Consider the following 19,591-nt stretch of genomic DNA (forward strand, 5'->3'; position numbering starts at 1 on the left):
TTTTCATAGATAAGATGGACACTGATTTTATTAGGCTCGCTCATGCAACTTAAATTCTTAATTTTGCTATCCCCGGCTGAAGAAATCCTAATATAATTCCTGCAAAAACCTGCAGGATTACTAACCGAAGACAGCCAAAACAGACGGCCACTTTCACACGTGTAGCTTTACTATTGAACTGGCTGGCAAAGACATTTTGAATAATTCATGGAGCGTATTCATGGACACGTTTTCTGCACACTACCACACTGACCAGATGTCCAACTTCGCCTCCTTAGTTCAGCTGTACTCCAGAAGAGTGTGCTAATGTCTCCTTATTAGTTTTATTGATATTTTTGAGCGTTGCTGTTCTTTCAATGCGTTCAACTCAAATTTTTACCTACAATTATTAATCAAAAATATAATATTAATATTAATTATATGAATTATTAATTATATTAGTGCTATAAAATAAAAAATATTTATCAATTAATACAACCCAAGCCAAGCGATTAGAAAAGAGACCTGCAAAACTAATATGAAAAGTTGTACTGAAACATTGTTATTAATGCCAGTTATAGAGCTAAATTTTCTCTACAATTGGGTAAAGATTTCATTAAAATCGGAAGAATACGAAGAGAGATATTTAGGTTTGAAGTTTGAACTATTTGCAAAACCTCCAAAATATAACTTTTTATATCTCAATAACTGTTAGCACTAGAACAGTGCTAATTATATCGATTATAGAGCTACCTTTCCCTACAATTGGGTAAAGATTTCAATGAAATCCGAACAATACTAAGAGAGATATTTAGGTTTGAAATTGGAACCATTTACAAAACCTCCAAAATTTAACCTCCTATATCTCAATAACTATTAGCACTAGAACACTGCTGCTTATGTCTTTTGTAGAGCTCACTTTTCCCTAAAATTGGGTAAAGATTTCAATGAAATCCAAACAATACTAAGAGAGATATTTAGGTTTGAAATTGGAACCATTTACAAAACCTCCAAAATTTAACCTTTTATATCTCAATAACTTTTAGCACTACAACATTGCTACTTATATCAGTTATAGAGAATATTGTTCTCTACGATTGGGTAAAGATTTCATTAAAATCCGAACTATACGAAAAGAGATGCAAAACCTCCAAAATTTAACCTTCTATATCTCAATAACTTTTAGCACTACAACATTGCTACTGATATCAGTTATAGAGAATACTGTTCTCTACGATTGGGTAAAGATTTCATTAAAATCCGAACTATACGAAAAGAGATGCAAAACCTCCAAAATTTAACCTTCTATATCTCAATAACTTTTAGCACTACAACATTGCTACTTATATCAGTTATAGAGAATACTGTTCTCTACGATTGGGTAAAGATTTCATTAAAATCCGAACTATACGAAAAGAGATGCAAAACCTCCAAAATTTAACCTTCTATATCTCAATAACTTTTAGCACTACAACATTGCTACTGATATCAGTTATAGAGCTAACTTTTCCCTACAATTGGATAAAGATTTCATTATTGGAGTGGGTGTTACCAGATTAAGTCTTCCCCCCTCCACCAACAAGTGACCCAAAGAAAACTCACTCTAGTGTAAAAGAGAAAATACACAAAAGGGGCGTGGTTATATGTGGATCTCCATCCTTGTTTCTGATATTATCCGGACCTTTGGTACGTCAGTCATTAGAATGGACCAGTGCACTTCCCTTTTGTTCTTTAAAAAAATAAAAAAAATCTTTGCGTAAAAAAAAGAAGCGACATACCCTAAAGGAATAATAAATAGAGAATCGATTGTTGTAGGACGTGAACTGAGAAAAATGTAAATAACCACAGAAAAGTGAAGAAGTATGGAAAAAACAATAAACGAAATGTCAGCCGTACACGTTAAATCTCACGAAGAAACAATGTGATAGAATGGTAGATCTTCGAGCTCGTGTCGCTGAACAATGGTGTAGAACAGGGGTGAGCAACCTTTTTAATCAATGGGCCAATTTAAATTTAAATTTTTTTTTGGCGGGCCGCACATAGATTAACTCTTACTAATAATTTAGGAAACGTCCGTATTGCATGTTTGAACAAGTCACCGACAAGTGTGTATCTCGTCACAAAAAAATCGCGCAGACGCGGCGCGTTCGTATTGCATGTTTAAAAACGTCGTCGACAAGTAACTCGCCATAAAAAAATATTTCGGTTTAGTATGTACTACCATTTTATTATAATTAATTTTATAACAATATATTGATGGGAGTAAGTCGATAAAATAAATTCAATTTTAGAAATGCTTGGCCCGCGGGCCGCGTGTTGCTCATCCCTGGTGTAGAAGAATGCGTACAGCTGGCACTTCTGTTTGTGCATGCTAGTGTATTTCCGGTTTACTGTAGCTGCAAACAATGTTATTTTGTCCTTAACAAATTCAGTTACAAATCTTTTTCTTTCGAGTAATATGTAAGTAATTATTTCACTTTTTCTTACTCCTCTTAAAAGAAAAATTTGTTTTACTGAAACTGAATTTTACAAATTAAGCATTTGGTTTTCGTACCACCTTTTAAACAATATTATGTTTATTGACAAAAAAGCTGCTTGCCGGAAGTCTTCTAATTTTTACTGAAATCAAATAAAAGGTTATTCGGGTAATGTTAGGTTATAGTTTGGATAAAAAAAAAAAAAAATTTGAATATAATATTGCGATGGATATCTTGTGATTGATGTCTTGAGGATATCAGTAAACCATTAGGTGGAAGTGATTGTACCAACGCATTCAGCAGGAAGTGCACAGCCTGTGTGCCACCGCAGACTCATCGACTTCTTTTTTATAAATCTATTTTTTGATATAAACGTTATTGCAGTATTTATTCCTTATAAATCTATTTTCGATAGATTATTTTATTCCATTTCAAAGAATGGATTGTTGTGTTTGGTTCTAGAACTGCTGGGGGGATCCTTGATGCCCTTAGAAGGTTCATTGAGTCCTTGGTAAACCTCATAGAAGGTCAATGTATTAAGGTCAAAATTCTTCAAAAATGCAAATTTAATGAGCTTCCGTCATGCATATAGGTTTTTTACTTTTATTTGACCGTCCACGACACCTAATTGGTAGTTGGACGTGTAAAGCCCGCCTGAAAAAGTTGGCAGTTACTTTACTTTTTACTTACTTTACTTTTTACTTACTTTACTTTTTACTTACTTTACTTTTTACTTACTTTACTTTTTACTTACTTTACTTTTTACTTACTTTACTTTTTACTTACTTTACTTTTTACTTACTTTACTTTTTACTTACTTTACTTTTTACTTACTTTACTTTTTACTTACTTTACTTTTTACTTACTTTACTTTTTACTTACTTTACTTTTTACTTACTTTACTTTTTACTTACTTTACTTTTTACTTACTTTACTTTTTACTTACTTTACTTTTTACTTACTTTACTTTTTACTTACTTTACTTTTTACTTACTTTACTTTTTACTTACTTTACTTTTTACTTACTTTACTTTTTACTTACTTTACTTTTTACTTACTTTACTTTTTACTTACTTTACTTTTTACTTACTTTACTTTTTACTTACTTTACTTTTTACTTACTTTACTTTTTACTTACTTTACTTTTTACTTACTTTACTTTTTACTTACTTTACTTTTTACTTACTTTACTTTTTACTTACTTTACTTTTTTTTGTTTTTTGGCATTGGCTTTCGCCATACAGCCAGCATCGTCTAGGTGCTTATCACTAGAATATCACTCACTCTCCATTCTTACTTATAAATACATTCGCTTCACTCATTCATCTCTCTACTCTATACAACTATTTATATAAACTACAACTAATGGATGAATCAGTACTCTATATTCCTCCCATCCTTATAGCTTAACCGAAATTAAAATCACGTAATCCATCTCTAATCATTTTCTTGTATTCATTCTATAACTTTTAAATATTAGAAGTCCGAAAGCTTCTTATTTATTTGATTCCAAAGCTGAGCTTATCCAATATATTTTTTGTCAAAAAAAAATGTAAGACTTTTAAATACTATTTTCAATCTCATAAATGCGGCTTTGGTCCGATACATCATTTTGAAGTAGGTAAAAAAAATGTCCGAACTCTCACGAAGGCCATCAAAAGTTAAATTGGTTTTCTCTGATTTTCCCTGTTTGTTGATTGTCTTGAATTGAAAATTCGCTGTAAAAGAATTCTTTGTTCATGGCAAGTGATTTGGAGGTGTACGTAACCAGCCTCTTGGCAACACCCGATTTGGATTTAGTACCTAGCGTACTGTAGTCCCTCTTCACATTCAACCCCTCTTAAAGCCACTTCCATATCTTTGAGCTTCATCAAAATCCAGATGTAGAGGAACAAGAAGAAGAAGAGTAGAACTCGTTGTTATAATATATAGACCTCATTTCCTGTTCACCGCCTCCTACATCTTGTAACTTGGAAATCTAGGTCACACTTTTACTTGGCCGTTCTCCTTTCCAAGCCGGAACTTAATATACGAAGACTTCTTAAGTTATTTTCTTTCAAGATTTATTTTTTGCTTTACTCATTCTTCAAATATTTGGCACCACCTCCTGAAAAAAAAAATTCTACACTCATAAATTCTCTTTTAACTTTGGTCCCATCTTAGCATTTGCATTTTCCGTACGAGATTCAAATAAATCAAACGTAGCGCAGAAGTTTTCTTATAAGAAAAAATGAAAGATTTGGTTGAAACACTTACTATGACTTTTCATTGTTGTAAGGGCTAAAGTTTGTACAGATTTTCCATTTATATTCCCAAACGATTAAGAAGGGTAACTAAGAAATCCACTAGCTGATTTGGGTCACTAAGGTTGCGTTCTGCGTTGAGGCCGGGATTTTCAACTTGTTTATTAACTATGATCACTTTGCCTGATGTAAGTTTGTAAAATAAGGCCTATCTTGTTAGGCAGGCTTTACATCCAACTGCCACAATTAGGTAACGTGGACGGAGGCGACTAGCAAACATACTTTATTGCAAATTTCTCATATTAACTATTAAAGGGATAGACTGGGAATATAGCCTAGTACCGTAATACATCTTAGCTTTGCGGGTCTAGCCTCTAACCGCTCGGCTATCGTGGCGCCTAGCAAACATACTTTACTGCAAATTTCTCATATTAACCATTAAAGGTATAGACCGAGGAATATAGCCTAGTACCGCAATACATCTTAGCATTGCGGGTCTAACATCTAACCGCTCGGATATCGTGGCGCCTACCTTATTTACACACTGCAGTAGTATTTATCACCATTTTTCTCATGTACTGCTAAAACTCCACGTTACTTTGTTCATTTATACAATTTATCAATTTATCTAAAAATGTTTTATCTGTTTGTTTCAGGTGAGTTTCTGAGTCCGTCACAAGATCGAAATGGAAGTCCTCAAGGTAAATTTTTATTAATTCTCTGCAGTGTAATGCATATCCACATTCTATAATTTTTACTCTGCATTCTAACTCCCTTGTCAGCCATAGCAGGGTTATAAGCTTTATGAGTACTGTAATAATCATTAAAACTGAACTTGAAATGGGTGCTTAACCCATGATGTGTGCAGCATTCGAATATAAGTCTTTAGGTTCAACAACACCCCTTATCGTTAGCCTACTTGCTAATGACTACTCATAGAGATGTTCAGCGTGCGCCTTTTAGGAGGTCCTTCAGAGTACTCTGGTGGAGGAGGAGATTCCCACCGTTCCTCCACCAGAGCGCAGCATTCATTCCCCATGATAACTTGTCATAAACCTTCTCTACTTCACCCACTCAGCCTGCTTTTATTCGCCGTTAACTTTTCTTATTTACCACTACGCTCGCTTAATTACTTTAGAAGAAGCACGTAAAGGTTTTAATTATCGCGCTGGATAAGCCGCAGAGAAACAAATAAGTGACCCTCTCTGTTTTTTCACCGCCAAAAACAAAGAAATTATCTTTCTGCTATCCTGGTTACTTTACAATCGTAACCGCCTTATAGTGGTTATTACTATTGTCTTAATTAAAAATAATTTTTCATTTTCATCCAAACTTTTGGGCTCCTAAACTTTCTGTCATTGTCAACACAGACTCTCCTAATTACTACAACTAATTGAAACATCAATTATCTCTACAAACTCTACCCTTTTGCGCAGTTTCTTAATCTCTGCGAATAAGTAGATATTGCAATCGTGTTTAATTTTTAGAAATTTACTTTTTAGTATAAACTTTGTAGATTGTGTTTTGTAAATGTTGGGTAAGTTTTTTAAAAAATGTTTAAATTCCACCAGAAAATTAAGCAATTCAGTTTGTGAACTGAATATTATGCAATTCAGTTAATCAGTTTCTATCCTCCAATGTGCGCGCGCGTGTGTGTGTGTGTGTGTGAATGAATGTGTAAGTGGCTAACTTCAATTGCTTTTTATTTTTAATTGAATTTTTGTGGTTAGACATTTCTCAACAGTAAAAAGTGATTGATAAGGTTAATGCCGCTGATATTTCGGTCTGGGGGGAGGAGGGTCAATCGGCCTTGGAACTAGAGTGGAATCTGGACTGTAAATGTTACACATGCTAATTTCGAACGTGTAACCTTTTCCAATCAACATTTTTGTTTTTTTGACTCTCTCTAAAAAAAAGTGAGACAATACGTTTAATGAAATCACTAGTGTCTAATTTTTGTCACGATTGCATTACCCCTTCTTATTTTCAATTTTCATAGTTATTTTTTGAACTATATCTCTTACTAGTTGAAGACTGAACAAAATATCAAATGGACTAAAAATGTATTAAGTTCGCTTGTAAACTAGCAATGCTGAACAAAATGTCATTGTTTATTATAGCCATGTATTAAAGCACTTGAAAAATAAGTAACAGTATCTGTAATAAGGCGCCACGAATAGCCGAGCGGTTAGAGGCTAGACCCGCAAAGCTAAGATGTATTGCGGTACTAGGCTATATTCCCAGTCTATACCTTTAATGGTTAATATGAGAAATTTTGCAGTAAAGTATGTTTGCTAGTCGCCTCCGTCCATGACACCTAATTTGGTAGGTGGATGTAAAGTCAGCCTGAAAAAGATAGGCATTACATTACTTTATTTTATTTAACTGTAATTGTAGTTTTGTGTTGACTATCTGTATATTTGGCAAGGAATTACATCGCTTTTCGGTGACAGGAAACATTCAAAATTAGTTATTTTCTTGAAAAACTCGAATCAGCGAGAAAACCACATCTTACGGGGAGTTTCTTTTGTTAAAAGAAACTTAATAATTTAAATCATTTGATAGCAGATAGATCATGTAACCAGTGGATTTTTTTTTGCAAAATTATATATATTGCCCAAGGTAACCGTAATAAGATAAATTATTAATATTAATCTGGAGTCATGTTTTTGTATCCAGACAGTGTGTTCCAGATAGCAAGGTAGTCCGGTTGCGATGGTAACAAATGTAAGCTATTACAAATAAGAACACACTAAAGAACGAACACTATTATTGATGAAGGACACTTGTAGAAAACTTCTTTATAGCCAGTCATATGATTTCGCAGAGAAGGTTATTAAGCTAGAAAAGATAACCTTGTCCGCTTGTTTTATTGTTGTATGATTAAATGTGCACAGATCTGGTTTGTTTTTATTATGGTTTAAGGTTATTGTCGTTTTTGTTGTTGTCAATTTTATTATTTGTAAACTTTTTACTCCTGATTCCCTGAGGATTTGCTCAGGAGGTCTCTTTCTACGATCTTTGTGAAGATTTGAAGTTTTTAAGTTAATATTGGCGGATCAGGAGCTTTAAGAGTTTCTCCCAATGTGTGACTTTTAAGAAAATGGTTTTTGATTACTTTAGCTCAAGTATCAAAACTGGTTTGAATCGTCAAGTCTTAAGAGTGTATTCAGTGAAAGTTATGTGGGCCTTCAAATCAGATTATCAGTCCATCATGTGTCTTGCTGCTCTGTAAGTACTAGTAAATTCTTGTATCAGTTGGCGACTTTCCTAATTCGCAAAGATGCAAGACCAGTGCGGTCTTCTACATCTATTTTGCCTCTTACTAGTGTCTGTTATACCTTACAGCACCACCTGTTCCAGCATCCGTTAACTACCAAGGCATTTAATTTAAATCTTCCTTGAATGATAGAGCATTTTTTATGAGATGCTGCATATTGGATAAAGTCTCCTCCGTGAGCACATTGAACCACAGGTAACACGTTCTGAGCCTAGCTTCATCAGGTGTTCTCTGTTTAGAAAATATTCCATAAAGCAACCCCCGATTGCATTTGTAACCTTGGCGTCATCGAGGTACACCTCTCAGTTCTTCCGATTGTAGTTGTCTTAACAGATCTTCACATGTCCTGGGCAGACTGATTTTGAGCTTTGCTTTGCCTTCTTTCTTCTTAAGGTCATCGATTTCTTTTTCTCACTTACTCCGACTTACCAAGAATAAGTTATCTTTAAGATGTTTTCCATAAATTGTTTTCATTGGTTTCAACTAACTTTGTTTAGAAAATTATCTTGGGAATAATAACCATTCTAGGGCTAAACTGGACGTTGGTTCTTGAATTAAGTAATTTCGTCTCCCTTTGGTTCTATCACGACAATCAATTTAATATTGTTAACGGATTGTGGGCCCTCTTTTCTATTCTAACCAATTGGTAATTTAGCTAATAAAGACATCAAAGCCTAGACGAGACATTCTGCCCCTACAGGATGCCATTACAAGGTAATCAAGAAGAGGGATGGCTTCAGTGCTGAGCAAAATGGGATTGAGGCCAGATAATTTATACAGGAGTACCAATATATTTATTGAAGGCCATACTATATACTACTAAATGTAGATAAAATACTCACCCATAGTTGGTGCTCCTGTGAAGGAAGTTACTAATTTGCTTCGTCCTATAAGGGGGATCCCTCTTCAAGATCTATCATGGAGCTATTCTAGGAGATGATTGAGAAGAACTAAGTGATGATGGCTACGCGATGAGAATATGGAATCAAGCACACTTACATTGGGACAGTCCTGGATTGGCACTATCGTTTAGGATCACTTAACAGCGTCATCAGTTTAACTGCATAATACATCCTGTAGTTGTCATCCGGTTTTTTTTTTTTGTTTTTCTTGGCTGACGTAGTAGACAGGAATTGGACAATAGCGTGCCGCAGTTAGGGATGTCGGTACGCTTGTAGCTTGTATTGACAATGGGTAACTACCTCGTCTACCCCTTCGACCTTCTTCCTGCGAGACACACACACACTCGCACTAAGTAAGCCGACAAAGAAAAGCAAAATCCTTCTGAGTTATTGCGTAGTTAACTTATCCTTTTTTTTTTTGGTGCTCATAACAAGGAAAACTAGAAAATGTAGCGTGAAAAATCTTCTTTTTTTTTACAACCTTGACCAATTTTTACATTTTTCATTGTGGTTTGAAACTGTTGCTTTCACTAGAAGTGAAATCTTTCTAAAGAGGATGCTGTCCGAATTTGTTATTCGTCTAAATAGTTTTTTTTTAACTTTCTCCAAGATTGCTGCCCTCTTAGAAGTATTGCGTTCGTGTTTAAAAATAATAAGTGCGTAATTGAGATTTTACTGGAAACAGATGTTGATTTTTGTGGAAGCTGCGAGATTTTTCGAAAAATCTCGAACCTGTTACTTTCGATTTGCCAAATCGATCATCAAGGAAGTTCTTAGGACAAGTGAATTATTGTGGAGCACTGTTTTGCAATAGAGATTATGGACTAGCCACATCTTCAGAGATCTCAGCGTCCCTGCGGATATCCCGGCCTAATAACACAAACCTCACTCACATAGAGTCTGCAGAGATTTGAGTTTAATGAACCCACGGGCAACTTCTTCACACTTCACTGTGGGGAAACTATACATCCATTTGGAACTATGTATAGCTTCACCAACTCATTCATTCATTGAATTGTCCCCCAAACTGGAGCCGGGACGACCTCTCCATCTCTGCAGCATTCCCTTCATCAGATCAGTTCTTTGGAGGATAGAAATTCTCCACGAAAACGGATAGTTACAACACCCTTAGTTTCCACAATCTTCTTTTAGAGTATTGGCATCACGTATTTTTTCCAGAATCAGCAGATGCTATCACGTTAAAGAACAGGTTTTTCCAGGCGCCCTCCTGGTTGGCAATGCTTCGGTAAAGAACTGTGTCAACGATTTCTGAAACCGAGGCAAGCCACACTGATCTCTTCTAGGCCTAAGAAGTCATTCCAGAACTTAGCTTTAATGGTCTCCTCTCCATTGGTCTCACATCCTGGAGAATTCTCGAAGGGATCTGGTCTCATACGGGAGGTTCTTAAGGAACCGTCGTGTCATCCTTTTCTCTCTTCCAGTAATTATTGTCCATACAGTTCTTCACCTTTTTCAGTTCTAAGAAGTCATTCCAGAACTAAAGAGTGGTCTCCTCTCCATTGGTCTCACATCATGGAGAAGTCTCGAAGGGTTTGGGGTCTCCTATGGAAAGTTCTTAAGAAAGTGACGTGTCAACCTTTCCTCTTAAAGGGCTCCTCAATAAGATTTTAAGTTTTGTTTTTTTTCAAATTTTTTGGGATTTCAGGCTTTTATCAGAAGTTACCATCACTGTGCAGGTTTATCGGTTTTATCGGCACTACTACAAATTAAAAAAGTTTCCAGGAAATCTCCCCAAAAAAATTGAACCCCACTAAGAGAATTTTAGTCCTGTTAAATCGTATGAATGTTCACTTCTGATTTTGTATAATTCTGGGGACCTTTTTTGGAGGGGGTTTCCCATTTCTGAATGGAAAACTCAATTTTGAGAAAAATTTGACTCGATACTCTACTTAGTACTCGACAAACAATACTTAGCAGTAAGTGAGTGTTAAAGAATAAAAACTCGTTGTCTAAAAGAGACTAACAATCTAACCAACAAAACGAATAGAGAACTGTACAGGATATGAGCATATGATTATAGGTTCAGGTGTAACACACAAGAGTGCGTGATGTATTTCAAAGTTTTGCTATCCCCCCACTCTCATCAGCTGTAAAAAAAAAAAAATCATAGATTACCTCCAAAACATATGATTGCTACCCTCATCACGTGATTGTACGTAAAATAGGAAAGAAAACGTTTACTTGTGGTATATACGAGTATGTATGGCTGTAAGATTTCTGAACTATGATTATATGCAAACTATAGTTTACACACACCTTCCCAGTTACAATGGTGTTGTTTTTGTAATAGTTGGAAGAAAAAAACTATCCTCGTATAATAGCATTAAAGCTTGTTAATCGAACTATAGTTAGTGATTTGCTAAATTGCTATCAACGGCAAAAACCACATGGTCATGAGAAATAACCGTGCAAACATAGAACTGGGGAAGTAGCGGTGATGGATACGAGAATAGAAAACATTTTACCGTTCGATTTTTCACGGTTGCTTCACAAGATGTTGGGAGAGGGGGGTGATGATTTTTCAAATTTACAAGTAGTTTTTGGGGAAGGGATTAAGCTATACGGTTAGCGTATTGGGAGGACCCAGGTTCGAATCCAGCTGCAGACCCTTAAATTTTCTCTTTCTAGGAGCTTCTTACAGCTCACTGGCCTCTGGTGATGGACAGTGTTGTCTGTAACGAGAGAACACTGTCCGGAGGCCGGCAGTGCACTGAAAAAAGCTCTGGGCGCCAATAACCTCAGATATTGAATTGTTCATTATGGACAGACTAACAAATAGTCTACTTGGTTAATGGTTAATATGAGAAATTTATAGTAAAGTATGTTTGCTAGGCGCCACGATAGTCGTACGTTTAGAGGCTAGACCCGCAAAGCTAAGATGTATTGCGGTACTAGGCTATATTTCCAGTCTATACCATTAATGGTTAATATGAGAAATTTTGCAGTAAAGTATGTTCGCTAGTCGCCACGGTAGCCGAGCGGTTAGAGGCTAGACCCGCAAAGCTAAGATGTATTGCGGTACTAGGCTATATTTCCAGTCTATACCTTTAATGGTTAATAAGAGAAATTTATAGTAAAGTATGTTTGCTAGTCACCATGGTAGCCGGTGCGGTTAGAGGCTAGACCCGCAAAGCTAAGATGTATTGCGGTACTAGGCTATATTTCCAGTCTATACCTTTAATGGTTAATATGAGAAATTTTGCAGAAAAGTATGTTTGCTAGTCGCCACGATAGCCGAGCGGTTAGAGGCTAGACCCCCAAAGCTGAGATGTATTGCGGTACTAGGCTATATTCCCAGTCTATACCTTTAATGGTTAATATGAGAAATTTGCAGTAGAGTATGTTTGCTAGTCCCCACGGTAGCCGAGCGGTTAGAGGCTAGACCCCCAAAGCTGAGATGTATTGCGGTACTAGGCTATATTCCCAGCCTATACCTTTAATAGTTAATATGAGAAATTTACAGTAAAGTATGTTTGCTAGTCCCCACGGTAGCCGAGCGGTTAGTGGCGAGACCCGCAAAGCTAAGATGTATTGCGGTACTAGGCTATATTCCAATTCTATACCTTTAATGGTTAATATGAGAAATTACAGTCAAGTATTTTTGTTAGTCGCCACGGTAGCCGAGCGGTTAGAGGCGAGACCCGCAAAGCTGAGATGTATTGCGGTACTAGGCTATATTCCCAGTCTATACCTTTAATGGTTAATATGAGAAATTTGCAGTAGAGTATGTTTGCTAGTCCCCACGGTAGCCGAGCGGTTAGAGGCTAGACCCCCAAAGCTGAGATGTATTGCGGTACTAGGCTATATTTCCAGTCTATACCTTTAATGGTTAATATGAGAAATTTTGCAGAAAAGTATGTTTGCTAGTCGCCACGATAGCCGAGCGGTTAGAGGCTAGACCCCCAAAGCTGAGATGTATTGCGGTACTAGGCTATATTCCCAGTCTATACCTTTAATGGTTAATATGAGAAATTTGCAGTAGAGTATGTTTGCTAGTCCCCACGGTAGCCGAGCGGTTAGAGGCTAGACCCCCAAAGCTGAGATGTATTGCGGTACTAGGCTATATTCCCAGCCTATACCTTTAATAGTTAATATGAGAAATTTACAGTAAAGTATGTTTGCTAGTCCCCACGGTAGCCGAGCGGTTAGTGGCGAGACCCGCAAAGCTAAGATGTATTGCGGTACTAGGCTATATTCCAATTCTATACCTTTAATGGTTAATATGAGAAATTACAGTCAAGTATTTTTGTTAGTCGCCACGGTAGCCGAGCGGTTAGAGGCGAGACCCGCAAAGCTGAGATGTATTGCGGTACTAGGCTATATTCCCAGTCTATACCTTTAATGGTTAATATGAGAAATTTGCAGTAGAGTATGTTTGCTAGTCCCCACGGTAGCCGAGCGGTTAGAGGCTAGACCCCCAAAGCTGAGATGTATTGCGGTACTAGGCTATATTCCCAGCCTATACCTTTAATGGTTAATATGAGAAATTTGCAGTAGAGTATGTTTGCTAGTCGCCACGATAGCCGAGCGGTTAGAGGCTAGACCCCCAAAGCTGAGATGTATTGCGGTACTAGGCTATATTCCCAGTCTATACCTTTAATAGTTAATATGAGAAATTTACAGTAAAGTATTTTTGCTAGTCCCCACGGTAGCCGAGCAGTTAGAGGCGAGACCCGCAAAGCTAAGATGTATTGCAGTACTAGGCTATATTCCCAGTCTATACCTTTAATAGTTAATATGAGAAATTTACAGTAAAGTATGTTTGCTAGTCCCCACGGTAGCCGAGCGGTTAGTGGCGAGACCCGCAAAGCTAAGATGTATTGCGGTACTAGGCTATATTCCAATTCTATACCTTTAATGGTTAATATGAGAAATTACAGTGAAGTATTTTTGTTAGTCGCCACGGTAGCCGAGCGGTTAGAGACGAGACCCGCAAAGCTAAGATGTATTGTAGTACTAGGCTATATTCCCAGTCTATACCTTTAATAGTTACTTTGAGAAATTTACAGTTAAGTATGTTTGCTAGTCGCCTCCGTCCACGACACCTAATTTGGTAGTTGGACGTTAAGCCCCGCTGAAAAATTAGGCAATTACTTACTTATGAATCCTGAATGATTGAATCTATGACGAACTATCCAATAGATCTATCAACAGCAAATTTGTGCTATAAACCATAAATTTTTTTGTGAATTTTCCTTTTGATAATTCTCTGTAAAAACTTGGAAATGTTCTTATAAGTGAGATTCTTGGCAGTTTTCCGACATTTTCCAGTAATATTTATTACGGTTAAGAGGAAGTAAAATGATCGTTAAAATTTTTCAATTTCTAGTTTTTTTCCGGGATAATTTCCCGTTTTGAGATTTCCCCTCCCCCCCAAAAGTGCGTTTTTTTTTAGAAAATCACAGTTCGTTTTCCTTTCAACCGGAAGTACTGAAAGGTTTTTCTTTTTTTTAAACCAAATTTTGAGAAAAGGCCTACGAATTTTTTTTGATCTTGTGCACATATCTAAAATGTTTAAGCGGAAGTTCTTTTCTGCTTTTCGTCGCCATTACTTAATTGAGGCCTTCCGGTTGAACGCTTTTTAAATCTCCAAAAAAAAAATCCAGTAATAAAATGGTATTTAGAACTGGGGTTCAGTATAATTTTCCCTTCCCTGTATGCAATGAATTGTAAAAAGGTTACATTTATGCATGATTTTGTTTTAACTAACTGAAATTATAACGTGTAACGTTCTTAATAACTATTACGCATAAAAGTGGAGGGGCATAAAAGTGAACAATATAAGTTAATGTCAACTCGATCAAGAAGGTTTTGTGAGTGCAACAGCTGATTCGTCACTCCTTTCATCACTTACGGCTGCCGCTTTCTTCTTTGTGTCTGTGTGTGTGTGTGTGGGTCTGTGTGTGTGTCCTGCTTTGTGCTCTCCACTACCGGTTTTGTCAATCCCCATCTCACTCCACATCTCAACGTCACTCCTGCATCTATTATTACAGTGGCCTCCCCCTTTCGTTACTTCTTTCATAATCATAGTGGCTGTGTAAATTGGGCGGAACTAAAAGCCATTGAATGTGCCTTTTGCTACTACTGCTGCCGCTATAAACTTCCTCCACCTTTCTTACTCTCCAAGGGACGTTAAAAGACGATGAAGAAGAAGAAGAAGAAGCTGAAAGGCAATACTCCCCCCTTTCATCACAAAACACACACTCACAGAGACATTCTTGGAGGTACGACTTCCAACCTTTAAGGGCTTAGCCAGTCAGTCATTAAACAAACTTCATGCAGTTATATTTTGTATTACCAGAATCGTTTTTTTTTTTTCAGTGTTCTTGTCGTATATCTTGTTCCTTGGTTACAGTTGGTGCATTTAGCAGAAGTTTCCAGCTCTGGTTAGTAGAAAGAACTTTTGGTTATTGGAAATTTCACTTCTCCTCCAGGATGAAATGGGCCTCCATATCCTAAAGGCTCTGCTCTCTAAATGGCTTCTTGCGCCTCAAACTTTCTCCTTGAATCTCTCTCTTACCGTTCTTTATTTTTAATTACTTTTACCGGGACTTAATCCAAATTAAGTTCCTGTAATTTAGTTAATGTTATGGTTGTTACGAAAAGAATGCTGGAACTAGTTTTTTTTTAGAGATATGTTTCTAGTTCTAGTAAGTAAAGTCATAGCCTATTTTTTCAGGCAGGCTTTACATGCAACTACCAAATTAGGTGTCGTGGACGGAGGCGACTAGCAAACATACTTTACTGCAAAATTTCTCATAATAACCATTAAAGGTGTAGACCGGGGAATATAGCCTAGTACCGCAATACATCTTAGCTTTGTGGGTCTAGCCCCTAAACCGCTCGGCTATCGTGGCGCCTACTAGTTCTAAGATAGCAGCTATTAAATTTAGGCTGAAGAAGGAGGATTGTCTTGAGTGTCTTGAAATACGAGCACTTTCGACTAAACTTTGTACAAAGGAAGTAAACAAAAACTTAGAGAACGGTGCGTAGTCCAAGAATGTGACTCAATAATTAGTGGAACTAAATCAAATACGTTATTAGTAATAGCTGAGATTATTGTTGCCCTGAACCCAACGCAATACTGGTCTTTCCGGGTCTGTATAGAGTGAAATCTAGGGACAAATCGAACCCGGAACTTACGGCATGTGGACTCAACTGTTCTATCTATCTTTTCCATTATTTTTAGTGGTAAATGTTATACTTTTTCTGGCTTTAAAAGAATTGTTCTTTTTTCCACTAATAAATCTTTGACAGCTGATCTCCCATTAAAGAAACTAACAAACCGCTTGGGTTTACCAAAGAAAAAAGAACCCAGTTGCTGAGAAGATCTTCTGAGAAAAAAAAAGAAAAAGAGTAGAAGAACCCCAGAACTGAACTGTAGTTCCCACAGTGCCGACGACGATGAGCGGCTACCCCCTTTGACATCTTGTTACTGAATGTCACTACAATATGTTCAACAGTTTTATTACCAAACTAACAACGGCACAAACAGTCACAGTTGACTTAATACGCTCACATGGGGAGTGTACAATTCTGAGGGGGAGGTGGCCGAGGGCCCAGATACTGTAGCTTCCCCTTCTTCTCAGTGGAATTTACCTTCTCTCTCGTCAATCTTCCAGAATCATAGTGATCACATGTGATTAGTTATGGGTAATCTTTAATACCACTTACAGTCTCTTCATTTCACCACTAATATTACGTTGATATTCAATTGTGAGTATTTCCGTTCCGTTTTTTTAAATTTCAGTTTCCGGATGTATTTCCGTTTGTCCCTAGAGTACAAAAAAGTGTTTTTTTCCCATAATTTAAAAAGGTAACAGACTAGAAGGTTGCAATTTGATATTTCGCTAAGTGTAACCCCATTGGAGGATACTGCAATAAATTTTTGGTCAAATTTAACCAACCAGAAGAACAACTTTGGGCGGCCCAGTTTTTCTAAAAACTTTACGAAAACCGCTCCAAAGATTTTCTCCGAACTTGGTTGTTTGCCAACGTGTTGATCCATAACTTCTATTTGGTTACAGTTTTCCTGGTAAATTCCATTAGTTGAACTTAACTGGATAGGGCCAGTTTTCTTGTAATGGCCAGTTGTACTTCTTGTTTGCAGTTGAATAGAGTAAAAGTTGTTGCTGAAATCGAGTTTTTATGATAATTCTTCAACCGGAAGTTCCTCTTTCATATTGAAAACAGCTCCTGAACATTTCTGGACTGTAAGTGCTATTACGCGACTGAATCACTTTTCCAACAAGAGTAGAAGTCAAACCTTAAGTGTAAATCCAGTCTGAAAACAGCCAAAAACGTTCTAAAATGCGGCAGCTGACAATCTTCTATTGAGAAAAATCCTCCCTAATTCAATCCAGGGGATTGGGGAGGGGGCAACGTAAGCTTATATAAAGGCTACAAAGTGGCGGTTTGATAATTTTATTTGAAACTTCATTAAGGATGTTTATGTTATTTGCCAAATAGTCGTTCTCTTCCATTTCTAGTAAAGTAAAGTAATCCCCTATTTTTTCAGGCTGACTTTACCTCCAACTACCAATTAGGTGTCGTGGACGAAGGCGACTAGCAAACATACTTTACTGCAAAATTTCTCATATTAACTATTAAAGGTATACACCGGGGAATATAGCCTAGTACCGCAATACATCTTAGCTTTGCGGGTCTAGTCTGTTAACCGTTCGGCTACCTTGGCGCCTCACTTCCATTTCTACCAGTATCTACCGCATTTCTAGGTAATAAAGTAAAAACAGGAAGTATCAACTAAAATCGTTACATAATTTTGCATAACAAAAAAAAAATGATGCCCTACTAAAAACGGGATGTGGTTCATCAAATTTCTGTATTGGTGAACAAAAAGTAGGGGGGGGGGGGGTTAGAATCCATTTACGGTGATAGGTTACAAGAACGGAAGTGGGACCTGTGTGCCATGACTTCCTGTTCCAGCTGACAGCAGATCCGTTGCATTACTTTGTCATCATCTCTCTCTCTCTCTCTCTCTCTCTCTCTCTGTTTCTTCAGCAATTCAACTTTTTATTAGACCTTGGAGATGTGTTCTGTTCTGTGGTCGTGGGACGGATGTTGATGGTAAAGTAACATTTTACTGTCGGCTTTTGAAAGCAGAAAAGTGGGGATCGCCGTCTTTTGAAAGGCACAGTTTATGTATCTCTTATTGAAACACGTAGATGTCTTTCTCTGAGATCAGTCAATACAGTTCTTAGAAGATTGTCTCACTTTCTCTTACTACCGGTAAAGGAGTTTCCACCAAAAGTACCTGTAATGAGGTCCTCTGAAGTCTGACTGACTGAGAAAACTGGATGTTAGAAAGTGGTCTGTGTGGGCGGAAGTTCCTCTCAGCGAACAGATCAGGAAGGAACTCGAAACTTATATTTTACGATTTGGCCTCTACAGCTTTCGAATATTCTGCGACCTTTACGTAAGATCTCCTGTGCTCCCCTACACTGTGCCAGGCGAGACTCTGCAGCAGATCCGGATGAAGAAATCAACAATGCTCAGTCAGGCCAACTTTCTTCTCACCCTTATCGTCATCCCTTGAGGTTATGAAGAAAGCATGTTATGAAAGATTGTTCTAAAAAAATATGTACACTCCCCCCCCAGTCATAGTAACCGCCCACGCTCTTTTGGGTAACTCCCAGGATTTGAGGAGCTGGCTGATAAACTCCCTCCTCCTGGCGCCAGACCCTTCGCCTAACTTACCAAGGAAGGCATATCCCGCCTAAGTGACCATTCAGACACTCTAGGGAACCTCAAGATATCACCTCTCCCTAAATAACTCCTTGCACCCAAGCAAAAAAGGTTGTTCCTGCCTCCACCACTCGACATTTCGAGATGATGATCCCTCTCTAAAGTAAATGTTTGATTCATTTTCCCTGGAAAATTGTATTAAAGGCAGAGAGGGACTGAATTTCTCATATTAACCATTAAAGGTATAGACTGGGAATATAGCCTAGTACCGAAATACATCTTAGCTTTGCGGGTCTAGCCTCTAACCGCTCGGCTACCGTGGCGCCTAGCAAACATACTTTACTATAAATTTCTCATATAAACCATTAAAGGTATAGACTGGGAATATAGCCTAGTACCGAAATACATCTTAGCTTTGCGGGTCTAGCATCTAACCGCTCGGCTACCGTGGCGCCTAGCAAACATACTTTACTATAAATTTCTCATATAAACCATTAAAGGTATAGACTGGGAATATAGCCTAGTACCGAAATACATCTTAGCTTTGCGGGTCTAGCCTCTAACCGCTCGGCTACCGTGGCGACTAGCAAACATACTTTACTATAAATTTCTCATATAAACCATTAAAGGTATAGACTGGGAATATAGCCTAGTACTGCAATACATCTTAGCTTTGCGGGTCTAGCCTCTAATCGCTCGGCTACCGTGGCGCCTAGCAAACATACTTTACTGCAAAATTTCTCATATTAACCATTAAAGTTATAAACTGGGAATATAGTCTAGTACCGCAATACATCTTAGCTTTGCGGGTCTAGCCTCTAAGCGCTCGGCTACCTTAATTGTTTGGAGTTAAAGAAAGTTTGTGAGATTGATCTCTGATGTAATAGATAGAGTCGTGTGAGTGGTGACACTAGATCACACAAATTTAGACATTTTAATTAATTTTGTACATTTTCATCATCTCTCGCTTCCAACTTTAAAATA

The 19,591-nt window shown here is 37.3% G+C and overlaps 1 protein-coding gene across 11 annotated transcripts in view; it reads left to right on the forward strand.

The window, feature by feature from the left end:
- raskol (Ras GTPase-activating protein raskol) overlaps window positions 1-19,591 on the forward strand; it is a 477,784-nt gene that overhangs the window by 435,091 nt on the left and 23,102 nt on the right. For 8 of the 11 annotated variants that reach the window (XM_074114203.1, XM_074113733.1, XM_074113839.1 and 5 more), the window contains one exon: window positions 5,356-5,400. The exons of the other annotated variants lie outside the window; for them this stretch is intronic. In XM_074114203.1, coding sequence (XP_073970304.1) covers window positions 5,356-5,400 — 45 coding nt within the window. The remainder of the gene's footprint in view (window positions 1-5,355; window positions 5,401-19,591) is intronic. 11 annotated transcript variants of the gene reach the window in all.

Source organism: Rhodnius prolixus, unplaced genomic scaffold, assembly GCF_049639745.1.
Source record: "Rhodnius prolixus isolate KJV_2025 unplaced genomic scaffold, Rpr scaffold_1, whole genome shotgun sequence".
Lineage (NCBI taxonomy): Eukaryota > Metazoa > Arthropoda > Insecta > Hemiptera > Reduviidae > Rhodnius > Rhodnius prolixus.